The sequence below is a fragment of the Kogia breviceps genome, chromosome 15 (assembly GCF_026419965.1).
Source record: "Kogia breviceps isolate mKogBre1 chromosome 15, mKogBre1 haplotype 1, whole genome shotgun sequence".
Taxonomy (NCBI): domain Eukaryota; kingdom Metazoa; phylum Chordata; class Mammalia; order Artiodactyla; family Physeteridae; genus Kogia; species Kogia breviceps.
In genome coordinates, this window is record NC_081324.1 from 80308023 (window position 1) to 80325782 (window position 17760).

The 17760-nt window shown below is 43.5% G+C and overlaps 1 protein-coding gene across 1 annotated transcript in view; it reads left to right on the forward strand.

Moving 5' to 3' along the window:
• TMEM233 (transmembrane protein 233) overlaps positions 1-17143 on the forward strand; it is a 37501-nt gene extending 20358 nt beyond the window's left edge. Inside the window, exons 2-3 of the mRNA XM_059040821.2 lie at positions 8935-9071; positions 16680-17143. Coding sequence (XP_058896804.1) covers positions 8935-9071; positions 16680-16686 — 144 coding nt within the window. The 3' untranslated portion in view covers positions 16687-17143. The remainder of the gene's footprint in view (positions 1-8934; positions 9072-16679) is intronic.
• Positions 17144-17760: the final 617 nt, after the last annotated feature.

A 17760-nucleotide genomic window follows, 5' to 3' on the forward strand; every position in this document is an offset into this window, starting at 1 on the left:
TGCTGTCTCAGCTGGTATCATCATGTGGAGTGCAGCGGGAGTTCTGCTGTAAAGACCAGAGGGAATAGACAAAGTACTTCCCATATTTTCCTGGCTCAGGACAAGAGAGCAGCTGTATCACTGACGTAAAGTGTCACAAATTCCCAGAACATTGGACTCATTGGTGTTCAGCTCCAGTTATCACAATTTTGGGGGTTATTCTGGGTGTCTCCTTGGAAGTGTGGGTGCCAGAAATTACCTGTACTTTCTGACAGGTCGCCAGGAGGCTTGGCTGCACGGCCTCACGGCACAGCCTTGCTGGTCTCTGCTTCAGCCTTCCTGAGATTGGGCATAGAGACAGTCTCCCTCATTTCTGGCTCCTGAACAACTTTCCTGCCAGGGTATTTGCGTATCATGTGTCCATCCAGGATAGGGACGTATAAATCAGCTTGAAATGACTAGATGCAGTGAGCATGACGTCACTAGTATTTACTACAGGAGAAAAGGAACTCGCCCACTTTTCTGTCCAGGTGTGACCTTTGCTGGCTCGAGGCAGCTGATCGAGACCCGGAAGCTCTTTTTAGGTTTTATAATGACTTATGTTTTGCCAGCACAAGCCCAGGCTCACAGAAAAGGGAAAAGGCACCACTGGGGACTCTTGAGCACCTTATAAAATGTGTGAGGACAGCCCGTTTGTTCTGCATGCTGAGAAAAGTTCATTTGACTCACAGTGGAAGATAAAGACTGGAAAGAATCTAAAGGTCCTTCATTTTTTTAAAAACATTAATTAATTAATTTATTTTTTGGCTGTGTTGGGTCTTCATTGCTGCACGCGGGCTTTCTCTAGTTGCAGCGAGCGGGGGCCACTCTTCGTTGAGGTACACGGACTCCTTACCGCGGTGGCTTCTCCTGTTGCGGAGCACAGGCCCCAGGCCCGTAGTTGTGGCTCTGGGCTCTAGAGCGCAGACTCAGTAGTTGTGGCTCATGGGCTCTAGAGCGCAGGCTCAGTAGTTGTGGCACACGGGCCTCGTTGCTCCGCGGCCTGTGGGATCTTCCCGGACCAGGGCTCAAACCCGTGTCCCCTGCATCGGCAGGTGGATTCTTAACCACTGCGCCACCAGGGAAGTCCCTCTAAAGGTTCTTTTTAACATACTTTGCAGGGTGAACAGAGACAGCAAATTGCTACCCTTAAAATAAGGGTCGTCGGTTTATGAAATTATGAGGAAGTCTCACAGCTTGGAAAGGAACTCTGGGCAATATCCAAATGCCACAAATCTAAGTTAAAAGACAATGAACATGGACATGGAGAGAGGGTGTGTGACTTACAAAGGATAACATGAGAGAATTTCTTTTTTTTTTTAGTTGAAGTATAGTTGATTTAGAATGTTGTGTTAATTTCTGCTGTACAGCAAAGTGATTCAGTTATATATATATATATACACACACATACATATATATACATTCTTTTTTTTATATTCTTTTCCATTATGGTTTATCATGGGATACTGAATATAGTTCCCTGTTCTATACAGTAGGACCTTGTTGTTTATTCATTCTATGTATAATAGCTCACATCTGCTAACCCCAGCCTCTCACTCCGTCCCTCTCCAAACCCCTTTCCCCTTGGCAACCACAAGTCTGTTCTCTGTCTGTGAGTCTGTTTCTACTTCATAGATAGGTTCATTTGTGTCATATTTTAGATTCCACATATAAGTGATATATAGTATTTGTCTTTCTCTTTCTGACTTACTTCGCTTAGTATGATAATCTCTAGGTCCATCCATGTTGCTGCAAATGGCATTGTTTTGTTCTTTCTTATGGCTGAGTAATATTCCATTGTGTGTGTGTGTCTGTGCCTGTGTGTGTGTGTGTGTCTGTGCCTCTGTGTGTGTGTCTGTGCCTGTGTGTGTCTGTGCCTGTGTGTGTGTCTGTGCCTGTGTGTGTGTGCCTGTGTGTGTGTGTGTGTGCTCCTGTGTGTGTGTGTCTGTGCCTCTGTGTGTGTGTGTGTGTCTGTGCCTGTGTGTGTGTGTGTCTGTGCCCGTGTGTGTGTCTGTGCCTGTGTGTGTGTGTGTGCCTGTGTGTGTGTGTGTGTCTGTGCCCGTGTGTGTGTGTCTGTGCCCGTGTGTGTCTGTGCCTGTGTGTGTGTGTGTATGCCACATCTTCTTTATCCATTCATCTGTCGATGGACATTTAGGTTGTTTCTATGTCTTGGCTATTGTGAATAGTGCTGCTGCTATGAACGTAGGGGTGGTGCATGTATCTTTTTGGAATTATAGTTTTGTCTGGATATATGCCCGGGAGTGGGATTGTTAGACCATATGGTAATTCCATTTTTAGTTTTCTGAGGAACCTCCATACTGTTTTCCATAGTAGCTATAACAACTTACATTTCCACCAACAATGCAGGAGGATCCCCTTTTCTCCATACCTTCCGTGAGAGAATTTATCTGTGGTGATGGTCACTCCAATCCACACGGGACAAGATTTCATAGAACAATACACACACCAAAAAACAAGGAGTACGTGTGAAAACTGGTGAAATCTGAATAAGGCCTATAACTGAGTTAATAATATCATACCAATGTCAATTTCCTGGTTTTGACCAGGTACTATGGTTACTTAAAATATTATCATTGGGGACTTCCCCAGTGGCGCAATGGTTAAGAATCCACCTGCCAATGCAGGGGACATGGGTTCGAGCCCTTGTCTGGAAAGATCCCACATGCTGAGGAGCAACTAAGCCCGTGCACCAAAACTACTGAGCCTGTGCTCTAGAGCCCTCGAGGCACAACTACTGAGTCCGTGTGCCATAACTACTGAAGCCCACATGCCTAGAGCCTGTGCTCCACAAGAGAAGCCACCACAATGAGAAACCCACGCACCACAATGAAGAATCCACCTGCCAATGCAGGGGACACGGGTTCAAGCCCTGGTCTGGGAAGATCCCACATGCCACAGTGCAACTAAGCCCGTGCACCACAACTACTGAGCCTGTGCCCTAGAGCCCATGTGCCACAACTACTGAGCCGGTTTGCCACAGCTACTGAGCCAGTGTGCCACAACTACCGAAGCCCTCACGACTAGAGCCTGTGCTCCGCCACAAGAGAGGCCCTTGCTATGAGACAGCCACCCACTGCAGCGAAGAGTGGCCCCTGCTCGCTGCAACTAGAGGAAGCCTGCATGTAGCAACGAAGACCCAACGCAGCTAAAAATAAATAAAAATTAATTAATTAATTAATTTAAAAATATATGTTTAAAAAAATAAATAAAAGTTATAATTTAGGGAAAAAGACAATGGAGCAGGAGAAACTGGGAGAAAATTTTGCAACACACCTAACAGATTAATGTATATTATCTTCTGTGCTATTGATAGAGTTGCCACTAGCCACATGTGACTATTGAGTATTTGAAATAGTGCCGAAGTTTTTAATGATAATAGTTTGGACGTGTTGGGTTAAATAAAATATATATTATTAAAGTTAAGTTTGCCTTTTTAAATGTGCTACCAGCAAATTTTAAATTATATATGTGACCCCCATTATATTTCATTTGTACAGTGCTGACCTATAATATATAAAAAGTTCCTGCAAATCACTAAGAAAAAGACAAACCAATAGAAAACTAGACAAAAGATACGAGTATAAAATCCATCAAGAAGAAATACATTTGACAAATAAACATCCATACATACACTTGTTAATTCAACAAGTATTTACTGATCTCCAGGTACTGTATTAGTCACCAGGGAGAGTTCTAGATAAACTGATCTGAGAAGGCCTCTCTCAGGAGGTGACATTTGAGTGGAAGTGTGAATTTGACTTAGTTTCATTATTAATCAAGAAATGTTATTTAGAGATTCTTTTTCACCTGTTAAAATGGCAAAAATAGATTGATAATATACAGTGTTAGCAAGGTTGTGGAAGAAAGGACACTTAAATACTGTTAGTGGGAATATAAATTTATATAGCTTTTTTGCAATGCAATTTGACTATGTCTCCAAATGTAAATACATCTACCCTTTGACTCTGTAATCCCGTTCCTAGGAATCCATCCTAAGAGGCTCAAATGTGTACAAAAAAATATGAATGAGGGTGTCCACTGCAGCATATTATGTAATTGCCACAAACTTTAAATAACTGAAATGTCTTTTGGTGAGGTGTGACCATTTAAGTGACTACTACAAAGCCATTAAAAAGAATGAGACAACTATACTTGCAACTTTTCTGTAAGTTTGAAGTTGTTTGAAAACAAAAAATTACCCACCAAAAATGCATCATGACAAATTAAGATTTTCCCCAAGAATCAAGGATAATGCAACATTAGGGAGTTTATCAATATACTTTAAATCATGACTGGAGAAAGAAAACAGGAATGAGATAGACCCAGAAGCACTAGCTTGGAAAGCTGCCCACCCTATAACAAGTGGAAAAAAGCAACTTTCAGAACAAGTATAGTATAATGCTATTCATATTTTTAACTAGAGGAAAAGAAAAAAATGAAAAACTCAGAGAGATAGAGAACCAAACTAGCTACAAGACTTTGGGCAAATCATTTTAACTTCTCTTTGCCTCAATTTTCCCGTCAGTAAAATGAAAACAAAGCATCTTCCTCACTGGGTTGTTATGAGGACTAATGAGATAACCCTTGAAAAATATTTAACACAGTGTCTGGTACATAATAAATGCTCAATAAATGTTATCTGTTACTATCATTTTGTCAAAGAAAAACTCAGAGGCCAAAGCAACTAGAAAAGAAAAAATTTTATCTGAAAAGAAATACAAGGAAGTCCATCCTCAGAATGACCAGCCAGCCAAATAAAAAGCACAGCACAAGTATGTAAAGGAAACAAATGCAAAATTGCCAAGGTTACCAAGTTTTACATTAATCTGTTCATGATTAAAAAACAAAGCAGGACAGTATCTTTCTCAAAAGATTACATACCCACAAAAGAAGTAACCCGTGTTTAGGCATCCACATAGCAAAAGGCAAGGATGAAATTCTTTGCCAAGACTTAGGGGAAATACTCAAGGTTTCAGTATCAGAGGGGTGCGGGCTAGATAGACTAAACCTGTTGTTCTTGGTTTGATCTCAGGATACAAACTGCTATTTATTCTCATGACTGTGATGCCATGATGTGCTTAGTGATAATGAAAGCAGGAGAAAGTGTCAGTTGTTTTCCTTTCATATTATTCATGGGGAAAAAATCTAGAAGCAAACATATCACACTGTTATCTTTGGGAAATAGAATTGGGAGAAGAACTTACTATTTACTGTATATGTTTCTGTAGCATTTGAATGCTTTATATGTTCACAGATTTCATTCATAATTTGTGAAAGAACTAAGAAGATCCTATAAATTTAAAATATTGAAGCCATCCCTTGTTTCTTTCTAGTTCTTCCACAGCAGATGGGATAGTTTGCTTTTTAAGCTCTTCAGAAAAAGATTTATAAACCATGCATTTTCTCTAAAAGCCATTTCTACCACTTCAGTCTGTAGCGTCTGCCAGGAAACACTTAATATGCAATTCCAGTTGGGAGAGAAAAGAATTACAGCCAATGAGTTGGGGAGGAGGGGGTAATTAATCCTTTCCTGCTTCATTGTTAGATGATGACCCGGAAGCCCAAGCCCCACACCAGTGAAGTCCTTTAGAGAGAAATCTGGGAGTTCTAACATATCCCACCCTCCTCCCTCCCCCAATATCCTTACATCTACCCAGCAGATTTACCCACGGGCAGCCCCTTCTTCAAGAACCAGAGGAAGAAACGGATTCATAAGAGGACTCCTGGGGAGAAAAGAGTCCACAGTTAATACTGAAAGAGGCTTTTCATCTGTTTTTCAAGCTAACCATGGACCCACTCCTGGAATGACTCAGCATCTCCCTTATGAGCCCCAGAGGGAGGGTCAGTTGCAGAGAGGAGGGTCACATACAAGATGCCAGACTGGCAACAGGTGATGAAGTTTGGGCAGGATTCGCTCATGTCTTGCACTCAGATCCCCCTTAGCCAGGCACCGGCATGACTGCTGACCTGCAGCAGACAAGTCAGGTGGCCTCGGGAGCCCCCATCTCACCTGCGCTCATGGGCAATGCACAGATGTCGATGTGCCCTTCAACGTGGCACACACTGGCTGTTCTTCCCACTTTCATTGTCACTGCTGCTGAGAACATGAAACTGGCTTTTCATCCAAACAGCCAAGAGTTGACAATGTTTGTGGGGAGGTCGGCGGGGGGCGTCTCATTATTTTTTCTCTGGTTACAGCAAAACACAAGCATCCCCAGAACGAATCTGAAAACTGGGTTTTCCAAGGTAGCATGATAGAATAATGATCATTTTAGGAGGGTCTGAGTCTACATAATTTAAAACTGATCACGAACTCCCAATTTGGGGTTCTAGGATTCTATGCACTGACTTTGATCGTGAAGCCCCTAAAACAAAGTTTCCCAAACTTGGGTCCCCAGATTCTATTCTGTCAAGGGGTAGAGGTTGATCACCTGTAATTCTCATAAGTAGCCCAGGTGATTCTGTTGCACACCACGGATCTCAGCTTTAGAGGAAGAATAAAACGGGCAGTGGCAAGTCACAATAAAAGGTAACGTGTATTGAGCATATATTATGTCCTGGACCAGTGCTAACCACTTTGCATGCATTAACTCATTCGCACCTCTAACATGAAGGAGGTGTTATTACTATTGCTCCCAACTTACAGATGAGGACACCGAGGCTTAGGAAGCGTGATAATTTGCTCTCATTCTCACAGCTGATAAGACATGGAATTTGAACTCGGGTCTCTCTGCGTTTAGAGCACATGCTCTGTGACACACTTCCTTGGGTGAAATCTTAAGATGGTAAGCCTCCTGACCTTGCAGGATGTTAAGGAAAGCTGTCTAGGCCAAAGCTTTTCAATCCCGAGTGCCAAATACTGTGGCAGCAACCCAAGTATCTATCAATGAATAAGTAGATACACAGAATGTGGTCTATCCACAAAATGGAATGTTAGCCTTAAAAAGGAAGGAAATTCTGACGCATGCTACCACGTGGATGAACCTTGAGGACATTACGCTCATTGAAATAAGCATAAAAAGCCAAATATTCTATGACTCCACTCCCATAATGTCCCTGGCGTAGTGAGATCTATAGAGACAACATAAAATGGTGGTTGCCAGGGGCTGGAGGGTGGGAAGGAGGAGGAGGAGGTGTTTAACTGAGTACAGAGTTTTAGTTTGAGACGATTGATTATGGTGATTTGGTGTTTGCACAACAGCGTGCATGTACTTAGTGCCACTGAATTGTACACCAAAAATGGTAAATTTTATGTTGGGCACATTTTTACCACAAGTAAGAAAAAACTGGTGTCTGGTTCCTGCACCAGTTAAATCAGAGTCTCTCCAGAATAGGGCCCAGCTATCTGTATTTTTTTAAAATACACTATCCAAGTGTTTCTAGTGGGCACCCAGAGTTCAGAACTCCAGACTTCAGGGTACACAATTGTGGAGCTCCCCTGCTGGCAGTGGCTGGCATCGTTGCAAGTTCTCACTCTCCCATTCACACAAGAGGCCTAAAAGCAAGACTCCCTGGGAAAGGCGAGTCTCCCAGCCTGTTGCTGGCTAAGGCCCAAGAATTAATGGAAGGTCCTGGAAGCAGAAAGCTCTGTGGCGTACTGGCTGTTTCTCTGGCTTGTAATTGTCTGCATACGCCTCATTCCCCTTCACGGTCCACGAGGAAGGGTGATGATTACTGAAGTGCTGAGCTTTCAGGATCAAGAATGGAGGTTCCCACGGAAACCTACAGTTCATGGCATGGATCAGGTCACTCTGTCCCTAACTTATAAATGCATATTTCCAGTCTTATTGGGGCTGCAGCATGACTTTGGGGGAATTCTCAGCAATGGGCGTTACGGTAAAGAGAGCTTATTGTAAGAGAGAAGAATGGCATCTGGCCTCCAGCTCAGCAGCAAGGATTCTCTGAGCACCTCTGCTTTGCCTGGGACTCCAAGATGCCCGCAATGAACTCATGTTCTGTAGGGAAATGGATGTATTCATTCACCCATTCAGCCAATACATATTTCTTGAGTCCCTGCAATGGCCCAGACATTGCTCAAGGGGGCACAGAATCTGATTCTGGGCCTTTGCACGAGGATCATCAGCTGAGCCCACTGATACCCTGCAGTTGCTGGATCATGGGGAAGCCTGGGGTAACTCAGAGGAGAGGCCAGGATGGCTGGGACACTGGGGACGGGTAGCTGCTATTTACCGACCAGTACAGAAGTATTCCAATATTTTAACAGCTGGGAAAGCTGTATGAGTAGGTGCCAGATGCATGGCAGCTTGGCTTGGGCAAAAAGAGGTGAACAGCTCAGCCAATGTCCCTGAGCTTCTTGTGTAGGACCAGGCAATCTTTCTCTGTCGTAGACCAACTAGTAAATATTTTAGGATTTGGTAGACAGTATGCTCTCTGTCCCAGCTACTCAACTCCATTGTTGTAACATAAAAGCAGCTACAGACAATAGTAAACGAGTGGTTGTGACTGCATTCCATACAGACTTTGTTTATAAAAACAGCAGGCTGGATTTGGCCTATGGGCCATAGTTTGCCAACCCCTCTTCTAGTGGAGGAGACAGATATACCCATTCATCCTTTCATCATACAAATATTTATCGTGCATCTTCTACATGATAAAAATTGCATTGGGCACTGGTATACCGGGCTGAAAAAGATGGAGTGGCCCCTTCCCACAAAGCACTTAATGGGAGAGGCCAAATCAGTCTTTTCAATATGCTACGGTAAATATTAAGATGAAAGTAATCAGGAAATACAGAAGAGGAAGTTAACTCAGACTGGGAGTTCAGGGAAGACTTCCTGGAGGAAGTAGTAACCATGCCACCTGCTCAGATCAGCCTGGGAAGCCATGTCTTTCCCTGTGGGTTGTCATCACCAGCTCTTCCCTTGTGTCCTCCAGTCCCTGAACAGCTACAATGATGGAGACATCGAAGGATCCAAACGGCTTGGGAGGAATGCCAAGTGGGTGGCCTTCGCCTCCATCATTATTGGCCTTCTCATCATTGCTATTTCTTGTGCAGTTCACTTCGCGCGAAAGTAAGTAGGCTTTTTTAATCCCTCCCAATGTAAAATGTCTTTTCTTTTTTGTTTCAGTTTATTTTTTTAAATGTATACGTTTGGCTGCAGCAGGTCTTAGTTGCGGCACGTGGGATCTTTAGTTGCGGCATGTGGGCTCTTTTAGTTGCGGCATGTGGGATCTTTAGTTGCGGCAGGTGGGATCTTTAGTTGCGGCATGTGGAATCTTTTAGTTGCAGCATGCAGGATCTTTAGTTATGGCATGTGAACTCTTAGTTGCGGCATGCGGGATCTTTTAGTTGCGGCATGCGGGATCTTTAGTTGTGGCATGTGATCTCTTAGATGCAGCATGTGGGATCTAGTTCCCCGACCAGGGATGGAACCCAGGCCCCCTGCATTGGGAACACGGAGTCTTAGCCACTGGACCACCAGGGAAGTCCCCTAAAATGCCTTTTCTTGAATGTCCACTGGAATCAACTAGGACAGGTTAGATTGTGCTCAGTAACAAACAATCCCAAACACAAGAGTTTTCATTTTTCCTCACTGCTGTTCCATGGGCCGTGCAGGTTTGTGGAAGGTCTCTCTTCCACACAGCCACTCGGGGTCCACGCTATCTGAAACTCCACCATCTTGTAGCTGCTTTATCTAAAACAGGAGTCAACAAACTTTTCCTTTAAAGGGCCAGATAGTAAATATTTTAGGCCACTGTCAGCATCTCAGTTGCAGCTACTTAGCTCTGCCATCTTAGTACAGAAGCAGCCATATCCAATCTGTAAATGAATGGGTGTGGCTATGTTCGATAAAACTTTCTTCATAAAAACAGGGAGCTGGCCCATGGGCCATAGTTTTCCAACCTCTGATCTAGAGCATGAGGGCTTCTCAAACTAAGACAGGGGACAGAAAAACCAGAGAATCCCACGTGGGTTTTCAGTGCCTCAGCCCTGGAGTGACACGTGTCACTTAGGCTCATAATTGATTGGCTAACACCAGTCACATAGTTCCACCAAACTGTAAGAGAGTGAGAACTGTAGGACAGTAAATGGAATATTGAGGTTATTACTTGCTCTGCCTTAGCATCTAATCTGCTAAATAATTTCCTACATGACATTGCATCCAACTAGCCTAACTGTTCTTAGTTTAAGCGCAGAAGTGTCTCCACAGATGTTTGCTATTTTCAATGAGCTCTCATCTCATAAAGAGATGGACGCTGTTGATGTTTCTCTCTGGATTTGGAAAAATTTATTCTGATTTCTCCAACCGGCTGAGATGGGCTCTATCTGCTAGAATCAATGATACTTTCCATCAGAGGTTTGCCAGAGGGCAAGGTGGTGTGACGGACAACCAAGACCTGGAAATGACAAGCACAGATTCATCTCTGTCTCACTGTGTAACTCCTAGCGAAACAGATAAGCACTCAGAAATCCTTGCACTCTTCTGTCAGAGCAGCACTGTTTCTCCTACACCATTTCCCTCAAGCTGAGAAGATCAGTCTCTTTGACTTGCTTTCAGGAAGGGCCCACCGGGTGGATAAGAGAGGAGTGGCGTAGCCTTTAGCCTGCCAGGTCAGCCAACCCCACCTTGGGAACCAAGATGTAGCGGATGTCACAGTAGGTCAGCTTCCTAACAGGCAGGCCAAGTCCATGAGCAGTCGGGCAGTTGGATGGAGGGGGAGATGTCAAAATACAAAGAGTCCTATAGAAAAAAAAAAATAGATGGCTTTGGCCAAAGAGAGGACAAAAGGACACTAAAATATCAAAGGGACCTCAAATTTTCTTGCGTGCAAGATGGCAAATTGATGATGTTGGCTTATGAAGGAAAAGATAGTTGATAGGTGTGAACATACCAGCTTTGCTCGTAAGGAAAGCACAGTGTGCGTGTGTGTGTGAGCACAGGGCTGTGAGCTGTGGAGTTAATGGTGCGGGTTTGGGACCAGACTTCCCGGACGACAAGTACCCCCTTTACCACTTACTTACGGTGACACCATCAGCCAACTGCTTACCTTTCTCAACTTCAGTTTCTTCCTCTGTCAACTGGGGATTATAGTAGGACCCATTTAATAAAGCTGTTGTGAAGGTTACTGAGAATGTGTATAGGTTGGCATCTGTTCCTTAGTAGTGCGGAAAAAATACAAACCGTCTGTTAATTCTATTATTACTACGGTTATCAGCGTGACTGGGGGAGGACGTCAGAGTTTAAAATGCTACTAAATAGAGTTCAAGGCTTTGTACCTATGAGCCAAGCTCAAAGGACGGTGTTCCAGGGGAACGAGGCCAAGTCCTGGCCTGACTCCTGGGGACGTGTGAGAATACATACTGCCCAGATCGGTGTTTGAGCTAAGTGGTTATAATAATAGCAGCTGACACTGACATAGAGCTTACCATATGCCAGATACTGTTCTAAGCTCTTATATGAATTAACCCTCACTGAGTCCTCACAGATTTTGACAACCAGCTCACATCGTTTAAACACACGGTGAGGGCCCCCAACTAAAAACACAAAAATCGCACCTGCTGCCTGGACATTAGCTACTTTACAGTCTCCGGTGGACAGTTCGGCTTTCAGAGTTCAGTTTGCCCGTTAGACACCATCAAGAAGTTTTACTAGGGGTGCAGGAGTCTTCATGTGCGGGGACTTTCTCCATTCTTGATATAAATGTCTCTGTCTGGAGATAAAGCGTGGATGTTTGTATGCTTGTGATTGAGGTTTTGTCAGTAGTAGAAGAGGACAGGAGAGGAAGTCCCCTCTCCATCCCTTCTCCCCGAGGGGAAGTGTTTTACAGCTGTTAGAGCCTGGCCCGCAGCACCACTTTTGCCAGGATTCAAACCCTAGTTCTACCACCCAGACCGCTCTTACATGTTATGAAACTCTCTGTGCCTCAATTTCCCTCTCAATAAAGTGGGGATAGAGTTTTCCCCCCATCTGTATGGTCAGCTTCCTTTTAGATACTTTTTCTTCCGTGTTATCAAAGAAGGCAAAAATGTCTTCCAGAGTTAGAATCCCATGGAGACGCTCAAATTTAAAGGCTTTGTGTGTGTGTGTGTGTGTGTGTGTGTGTGTGTGTGTGTGTGTGTGTGTGTGTGTAAGAGACAGCAAGAAACTAGGCCTCAGTGAATGAAATCAATTCTATCTTCCGTTAAGACCGATAACAAGGCCGATTTCTCAGTAATCCTTTGAGATAAAATTTCCCAGCCTGGCTTACTGCAGGAATTGAATGGCAATGTGGAATTGCTAAGGCAGAGGTTCCCAAGCTTTGGGCTGCAGAAGAGGGAGTTTTAAAAGAGGTGGACCTTGTCGGAGCCCTACCTCGAAGGATTCCAACTCACAAAGCCAGAAGCGAGGACCAAGAGTCTGCATTTCCAAGCTCCCCTCTGCTGCCCTAGGGCTCCGGCGCAGGTGATGAGAACACACCACTTTCTCCCTCCCAGATCTGACAGGCCGAGGCACTCGCAGTGGCCAGCCGCTCACAGAGCGGTCAGTTTTCATTTACCTCAGCAAACCTGTCGTCCTAACGTGTTATATCTAACTCAAGGCCGAGGATGGGAGTCCTTTTACAGCCTAGGAGACGGAGCCGCAGAGAGGCTCTTTTGGAGCGATCTAAAAGGCAGCAAGGATTTCCTCGCAGGGGCTGGGAAAATCTGACTTCAGAGAAGAACTACCCCAGAGATAAGACCGAAAGGTTTGAATATGTCAGTTTTCTGCGTCTCATTAAAAAGAAACTGTCTGAAGTCACCTAGCGCCTTTTAAAAATGGTGAAGTCCTGCCTTAAAAAAAAAAATATTCCTTATCCTTGTTAAGAAAACTCTCACCCATCTCTTCTCCCTCAAGACCGAAATCTTGGGTAGTTTGTTTTCTCGGAATAGACTCACGTCATGATACTCTTCACCCAAACTCATAAAAAAAAAGTCTCATTCATCCTAATTTTCCTCCCAGTTTCATCAAGATATAATTGACACATAGCACCGTATAAATTTAAGGTATACAGCAGAATGATTTGACTTACATACGCCATGAAATAATGATCACAATAAGTTTAGTGAACATCTGTCAGCTCATGTAAATACAAAATTAAAGAAGTAGAAAAAAATATTTTTCCTTGTGATGAGAACTCTTAGGATTTGCTGTCTTAACCACTTGTATACGTAGCCTACGGCAGCACTCATTATTATTTGTCACCTTGTACATCACATCCCTAGCACTCATTTATCTTATAACTAGAAGTTTGTACCTTTTGACCACCTTCACCCAACTCTCCCTCCCCGCAACCCCTGCCTCTGGTAGCCCCGAATATGATCTCTTTTTCCATCATTCGTCCTAATTTTACAGGTTTCCTGTGTGAGCCACATGGTGCTTGGAGCAAAGAAAGAGTTTCATGACACGCAGTCCGTTAGAACTGGGAATCATTGAACTAAAATAGTCAACAGTTTGGGATAGAATGCTGAGCTGTCAGAAGAGAAGTGTTCTGGTCCAAACGGAATCAGAAACCTGCAGTCTCTTGCAGTTACAAAGTTCCCTGCCCGCAGGTGACTAGGAAAGTGGAGAAATGAATCACAGAGGTGAAACGTTTAAATATTGCAGCCGTCTAGTTATAGATCCTGCTCTCCTTCACAGCCCCAGCCTAAATCAACAAGTCTACAGACTTTTACTTTCTGCTGGTGTCTGAGGACTCAGGCAAGGTGAGGTTCTTCTAGTCATGTTTCACAAAGCACAGGTCTCACCCGTGACAGATTCAGCAGAGGTGTTTGTGTTGTATGTTTAAACACTGGAACCACACTCCGAGCTCAGTGGGAGCCCTGTACCCGTTCGTACTCATAAGTGTCGAGTGACCTGGTGGCCAGAAGCTCCATTTAAACAGTTGCTTTTTTCTCTTTGAGGAAGATGAGTAGTTGATTTCTGTAAATGCACATACATTGCAGTTCCACTGACCTTACATCTCTGGGTGGGTGTTCTTGTACGCACCTGAACGGCTAGGCACGCTCCCACCATGTATTAAAAATGTTTGTTTGTCGTTCTTAGCAATAAGAGACTTCATGTTCCAAAGTTCCATTAAGGAAGAACTTCTAAATTTCAGGATCCCACGACTATCTCCCATTAGCAGGTTCAGAGTTAGTAGATGTTAACCTATTCTGTACGGCAAAGCTTCTGTCTCACAGACAGACTGGAAGGGTCCTTTCCTGGCCTCAAAATATCCTCCCTTTGCATTCGAATGGGAAGTAAGCATATACTTACTTACATATATACTTAAGCATATATCTCAAGGGGGATAAGAAGCAAGAAGTTGGTCTTGCAAAAACATAAAAGCAAATCTCTCTTACTGCCTATAAAAATTGGCTGGGGTAAGGCTTCTTGGTGATTGTTTCGTACAGGATGTGTCTTCAGAGAATTTTTTTGATCCCATGATGAAAAATGGGGAACACTACCTGTTTCCAGAAGGTCTTTCTTTGTTGGTTCAGATAAGTTGCAGTAAAGACAAGTAAGACCTAAGTCATCAGCAATGGACAGATTTTTTGCTTTGAAAAGTTTGTAAGCTGATGGGACATTGATGAAAAAATCAGAATAGACATGAAAAAGATGTTCAAAAAAATAAATGTTTTTAAAAGAGAGAAGAATAAAGAAAGAAATTGTTAAAAAGGAAAGAAAAAGATGTTCAACCTCTTCAGTAACCAGGGCAACACAAATTAAAGCAACAACAAAATACTTATTTATATATATATATATATATATATATATATATATATATATATATATATAATTTTTTTTCTGTCTGCCAGATGGAAACAATTTAAAAGATGGATAATGTCAAGGTGGGTGAGAGTGTGAAGAACTGGATACCACACTGTCGGTGGAACAGTAAATTGGGAGAGTCTTTTGGGAGATCGGTTTGGTTGTATCTTTTAAACTTTAAAATTTATGTGCCCGCCCACCCAGCAATTCTGCTTTTCAGTGTCACAAAAAGGCATGTAAAACAGTAGTTCTCCTCCCTGCACATTAAACTCAGCAATGCCCAGGGCGCACCCTGGACCCGTTAAGTTAGAATCTCCAGTGAAAGGGCAGGGCGTTGGTAGGTTTTAGGGCCCTGCAGATGATTCTGGGCAGCCTAGGGATAAGCATCAAGGATGTGCAATGATGTTCTCTGAAGCTCCGTTCGAAATAGGGGAAAGCTTGAAACAACCTAAATGTCCATCAGCAGGAAAATGGTTAAATACACAGTGGTTCATTCATAGGATGGAATAATACGCTGCAGTTTAAACATGGAAGTATCTCCCTTACCGTGGCTTTATTAGGCCCCAGAGGATCTGGCTGCTGCTTCTCCATCCTCATCTCCCAGGACTCTCCCCTTCACTCCTCCGCTTGAGCTACATTGAACTCCGCTCTCTCCTTTGAGCAACAGAAGTATGCCACAGGGCCTTTGCACTTGCTGGCCCCTCTACCTAGAATTTTCTTTCTCCCAATATTCACATGGCTTGTTCCCATCTCTCCTTGAGATGCTTGCTCATATGTTACTTAGCAGAGAGGCTACTAGCTCCTGACCAGCTTCTCTAAAATAGCACCCACAGCCCCACGTCTCTTCCCTGTGTCCTTTTGACCAACTTTACTTTTCTTCCTAGTATTTACTTCTCCCTGACAAGTTTTATATATGCATGTAAATTTTAATATAAATATATAAAATATATTTTTATATAAATATATTAAATATATATATATTATATATATAATATATATATATATATAAAATAGTCTGTTTCCTCCTACTGGAATGAAAACTCCAGGAACATTTTCATTTCATTTCTGTCATTGCCCATAACAATAGAGCATAACATTTAAGGGTGCTTCCCGTGAAGCTAGACCATTGGGGTTTAAATCTAAGTAGTTGTGTGCTTTGGTCACATCTTTTAACCAGTCTGTGCCTCAGTTCTCTCATCTATAAAATGAAGATAAAACAGTACCTACCCTCATAGGGCTGTGAAGACTAAATTGTATAAAGCACAGTGCCTGGCACAGGGTAGTAACTGCTGGGTATTGTTATTAACACCAGCACCTAGAGCAGTGCCTGGCATATAAATATTTATTGAATAAACGAATGAGTGAGTTTAAATAAATAAATGCTCACACACACACAACGAATTTCTAAGTGAATATTTATGGATTTAAATGCAGAGGAAAATGCCTGGAGGATGCACCCCAAATGCTAACAGTGCCACTAACCCTTGAGGAGGAGAATGAGATTCAGAAAGACTCACGAACCATGAGTATGCCTACACCTGTATCGTTTGGGTTTTTCTGCATGTGCCACACTTAAAACATAATATGTTTCCAAATAAATTGTTTCTCAAAAAGAAGCCAGTGCTTAGACTCAAAAGCGTGCAGACCTGCTAGTCCACATCAGCACTGGTTGAATTAGAGTACTTGCCCTTAAAGAAGGAAGCCCTCGGTGACGAGGCCCTGCTCCCTCCCTCCCTTCCTTCCTTCCTTCCTCCCTCCCTCCCTCCCTCCCTCTCTCCCTCCCTCCTTCTTTCCTCCCTCCCTCCCTCTCCCTCCCTTCCTCCCTCCCTCTCCTTCCCTCTCTCTCTCTCTCCCCCCTCCCTCCCCCCCTCCCCCCTACCCCCCTCACTTTATCTCTTGTACACACAGTGCCTGAGCAGCCAGCAGTAAGCCAGGAGGATGGAGGACGGACCTCATCCACACACACCCCAAAGGAGTTTCTGAGGAATGGATCCTGACTTCAGACTGTGAGATCTTTTCCTCCAGGACTCTCCCTGGCAAATGAACTAAAAACGAAACGAAAAAAAAAAAAAAATGTCCAAGATTTAGGAAAACCAGGCAGCAAAGCCAGGTCAGCCAGAGTCATTGTTTTTTGTTTTTTTAAGAAAGAAAATCAAGTCTCACTGTTTCCGTTTATCAAAAGCCATTGTGTCCACGTGTCCATTCCTCTTCTCCAGAGATAAGCCTCAGAAAATCTCATTACTTTTAAGGGGGGAGAGGGGTCCAGATCCGGAAGGAGAGGGAGGTTCTGGGGAGAGCAATGGATGCTGGTGTTTGCGATGTTGAGCACATTTGTAGCATGTTTAAAGTCATCAAATAGAGCTGAATTTGTGGATTGTTTCCTTTTATTTTTACATGTTGTAGCTTCGCTTCAATCTTCAGTAGCTCCTCCTCCGTCAGTTCCCCAGAGTTCACCATCACATCTCTGAAGACTCCGATGAAGGAGCTTTCTGGGCTTTTGTCTTGATCTCACTTTTCGTAACTCCCTCCCACCAACCCCTTCCTTGCATCCACCCTGGGTGAACTTGACCACAGCCACAGTTTTCACTCAGACTCTGAGAATGTACTTAGTGGTCAATTCTAGGTACACGGCCACCTTTCCCATCCCAGTTTTGGGAATATACTGGCTGTGTTTATGGAGTGTGCTTTTATTCAATCTCTCTCTCCCCTCTTTCTCTCTTTAGCAAGTGTCAGGCAAGACCTTTGATTTTCCTGGATGCCACCTGGAAATGCCACCCACTGTTTATTTTCTGTCAAATGTAAACCCTTTAGGTGTGACTGTACTGGTTTAACAAGGCCACCATTATCCTGCCTTCCAGAAGACGCTAACCCCGTGTGCAAGACGTACCGCTGGTGGTACACAAAGATAATTTTCAAGTCATTTAAAGCCACAACATTAAGTGACACTGAATCACAACGAACATTTGCCCTTTTCTATTCTTTTTCAATC